We start from the raw sequence: 3,312 nt of genomic DNA, 5'->3' as shown, positions 1-3,312 counted from the left end.
GGCTGGAGCTGGAGGACGCCCGGGCCGATGGGGAAGGAGGCTCCGGTTCCGGCAGGACGCTGGCGGACGGCGAGAGGCGGCTGGCCGTGAGGAAGGCGCTCCCCACCCCCAGCACTCGGGCCGCCCGGCCATGCGGCTTGGCCCGGTACGCCCCTGAGAGTGCGGGCGCCCTCCCCTCCCGCCCCTCCCTCCCCCCGGGGGCTGCTGCCCAGCCCGCCACCCCGTGCCCCCGGGCAGGCTGAGCGGGTGCTCCCGCAGGGCTGGTCCCGATGGCCGGGTGCCGGCCGGGTGCGCCGTGGGCCTGGGCGTGCGTGGCGGCGGCCGCCCTGCTGCTCGCGGGCGGGCTGGTGCGCGGCGACTGCTGGCTGATCGAGGGCGACAAGGGCTTCGTGTGGCTGGCCATCTGCAGCCAGAACCAGCCGCCCTACGAGGCCATCCCGCAGCAGATCAACAGCACCGTCGTGGACCTGCGGCTGAACGAGAACCGCATCCGCAGCGTGCAGTACGCCGCGCTGAGCCGCTTCGGCAACCTCACGTACCTCAACCTCACCAAAAACGAGATCGGCTACATCGAGGACGGCGCCTTCTCGGGCCAGTTCAACCTGCAGGTGCTGCAGCTGGGCTACAACCGGCTGCGCAACCTGACGGAGGGCGTGCTGCGCGGCCTGAGCAAGCTGGAGTACCTGTACCTGCAGGCCAACCTTATCGAGGTGGTGGCGCCCGGCGCCTTCTGGGAGTGCCCCAACATCGTCAACCTCGACCTGTCCATGAACCGCATCCAGCGGCTGCACAGCGCCACCTTCGCGGGCCTGGCCAAGCTGTCCGTGTGCGAGCTGTACAGCAACCCCTTCTACTGTTCCTGCGAGCTGCTGGGCTTCCTGCGCTGGCTGGCGGCCTTCACCAACGCCACGCAGACCTACGACCGTGTGCAGTGCGAGTCGCCGCCACTCTACTCCGGCTACTCCCTCCTGGGCCAGGGCCGCCACGGCCAGCGCAGCATCCTCAGCAAGCTGCAGTCCGTGTGCACCGACAGCTCCTACGCGGCCGAGACCCGCCCAGCGCCCGGCCGCTCGCCGCCGCCGCCCCCCGCGCTGCCCGCAGAGCCCAGCGAGGCCCCCTGCACCGAGGATGAGTGCTTCTCCGGCGATGGCACAACGCCGCTGGTGGCCCTGCCCACACTGGCCCCGCAGGCCGAGGCCCGCCCGCTCATCAAGGTCAAGCAGCTGACGCAGAACTCGGCCACCATCACGGTCCAGCTGCCCAGCCCGTTCAACCGCATGTACACGCTGGAGCACTTCAATAACAGCAAGTCGTCCACCGTGTCCAGGCTGACCCGGGCCCAGGAGGAGATCCGCCTGACCAACCTCTACGCGCTCACCAACTACACCTACTGCGTGGTCTCCACCAGCTCGGGGCTGCATCACAACCACACCTGCCTCACCATCTGCCTGCCCAAGCCGCCCAGCCCGCCGGGCCCCATGCCCAGCTCCTCCACGGCCACCCGCTACATCATGACCATCCTGGGCTGCCTCTTCGGCATGGTGCTGGTGCTCGGCGCCGTCTACTACTGCCTGCGGAGGCGGAGGTGCCAGGAGGAGGAGCACAAGAAGGCCGCCTCGGCAGCCGCGGCCGGCAGCCTCCAGAAGACCATCATCGAGCTCAAGTACGGGCCCGAGATGGAGGCGCCCGGCCTGGCCCCGCTGTCCCAGGGCCCGCTGCTGGGCCCCGAGCCCGTGACCCGCATCCCGTACCTGCCGGCGGCCGCCAGCGAGGTGGAGCAGTACAAGCTGGCGGAGGGCAGCGAGACGCCCAAGGCCAGCAAGGGCAGCTACCTGGAGGTGCGTTCAGGGGGTCAGGCAGAGCGCAGGGACGGGGGGCCGGGCCCTGACAGCCGGAGCTCAGTGGCCGAGATCTCCACCATCGCCAAGGAGGTGGACAAGGTCAACCAGATCATCAACAACTGCATCGACGCCCTCAAGTCCGAGTCCACCTCCTTCCAGGGCGGCAAGTCGGGGGCCGTGTCCGCGGCTGAGCCACAGCTGGTGCTGCTGTCCGAGCCGCTGGCCGGCAAGCACGGCTTCCTGGCACCCGCCTACAAGGACGCCTTCAGCCACGGCCTGCAGCGGCATCACAGCGCGGAGGCCGCCCCCGGGGCCCCGCGCGCCAGCACCTCGTCCAGTGGCTCCGTACGCAGCCCGCGGCCCTACCGTGCCGAGGCCGCCGGGGTGCACAAGGCCGCGGCCGCGGAGGCCAAGTACATCGAGAAGAGCTCGCCCGCGGCCGACGCCATCCTCACTGTGACACCCGCGGCTGCCGTGCTGCGGGCCGAGGCTGAGAAGAGCCGCCAGTACGGCGAGCACCGGCACTCGTACCCCGGCTCCCACCCCGCCGAGCCGCCCCTGCCCCGTGAGGGCCCCGGCGGCCGCAAGGCGTCCATCCTGGAGCCGCTGACCCGGCCGCGGCCCCGCGACCTGGCCTACTCGCAGCTGTCCCCGCAGTACCATAACCTGAGCTACTCCTCCAGTCCCGAATACACCTGCAGGGCCTCCCAGAGCATCTGGGGGCGCTTCAGACTCAGCCGCCGGCGGCACAAGGACACGGGGGAGTTCGTGGCGGCCGGCCACGCCCTGCGCAAGAAGGTTCAGTTCGCCAAAGATGAGGACCTGCACGACATCCTGGACTACTGGAAGGGCGTGTCCGCACAGCACAAGTCCTGAGCCCCCGCCCGGTGCCCGCCCTGAAACTCGTGATGCCCACTGGACCAAAAAGGACACAAGAGCCACTGCAGCTATTTGTAACCCAGAGACCCATGGGACACACACACACATACACACACACTAGCAGAGGAAGCGGGGAGGGGCACTGACTGACAGTATGAACGGGAGGTGAACCGTGGCCGAGCACGTGTACCTGCCCTGAGTCATTCTCACCGGTGTGAGCGGGGCCCGTACACACACACACACACACACACACACACAAGGGACTTCGGAAAACTGTGTCTTAGGGATGGGGGGGTGGGGGGGATTTTTTTCATTTTCTCTTTTGATCCTTCTCTACTTTCTTAACCTCTCTCATTATTTTCTTCCTTTTTTAGTAAAATATATTAAAAGTAAAGTTCTCTTAAAAAGACATAAAACACTAGACCTGGGGGGCGTGGCCGGCGTGGCCACCTGGCTCCCCGCATGATCTCCGTCCGTGGTTTTCTGTGGACTGTTTAGTCCGTCTCTTCATTGCCACCTCCGGAGGCCACCAGCGAGGGGCAGAGCGGAGGCAGGCGGCCGAGTGGCCTCCGGGAAGGTCCCGGAGCCCCGC

At 67.7% G+C, this 3,312-nt stretch overlaps 1 protein-coding gene across 1 annotated transcript; it reads left to right on the top strand.

The window, feature by feature from the left end:
* Nucleotides 1-269: 269 nt before the first annotated feature.
* On the top strand, nt 270-2,819 carry ELFN1 (extracellular leucine rich repeat and fibronectin type III domain containing 1; the record flags this gene model as incomplete). Its single annotated transcript, XM_081256233.1, has 1 exon — nt 270-2,819. The coding sequence occupies one exon, from the start codon at nt 270-272 to the stop codon at nt 2,715-2,717; it is 2,448 nt and encodes an 815-aa protein (XP_081112359.1). The 3' UTR covers nt 2,718-2,819.
* Nucleotides 2,820-3,312: the final 493 nt, after the last annotated feature.

The sequence above is a fragment of the Mesoplodon bidens genome (genome assembly GCF_964165515.1).
Source record: "Mesoplodon bidens genome assembly, chromosome: 15".
In the NCBI taxonomy this organism is placed as follows: Eukaryota; Metazoa; Chordata; class Mammalia; order Artiodactyla; family Ziphiidae; genus Mesoplodon; species Mesoplodon bidens.
Note: the sequence above shows the minus strand (reverse complement) of the source record. Positions and strands in the feature narration are given on the sequence as shown.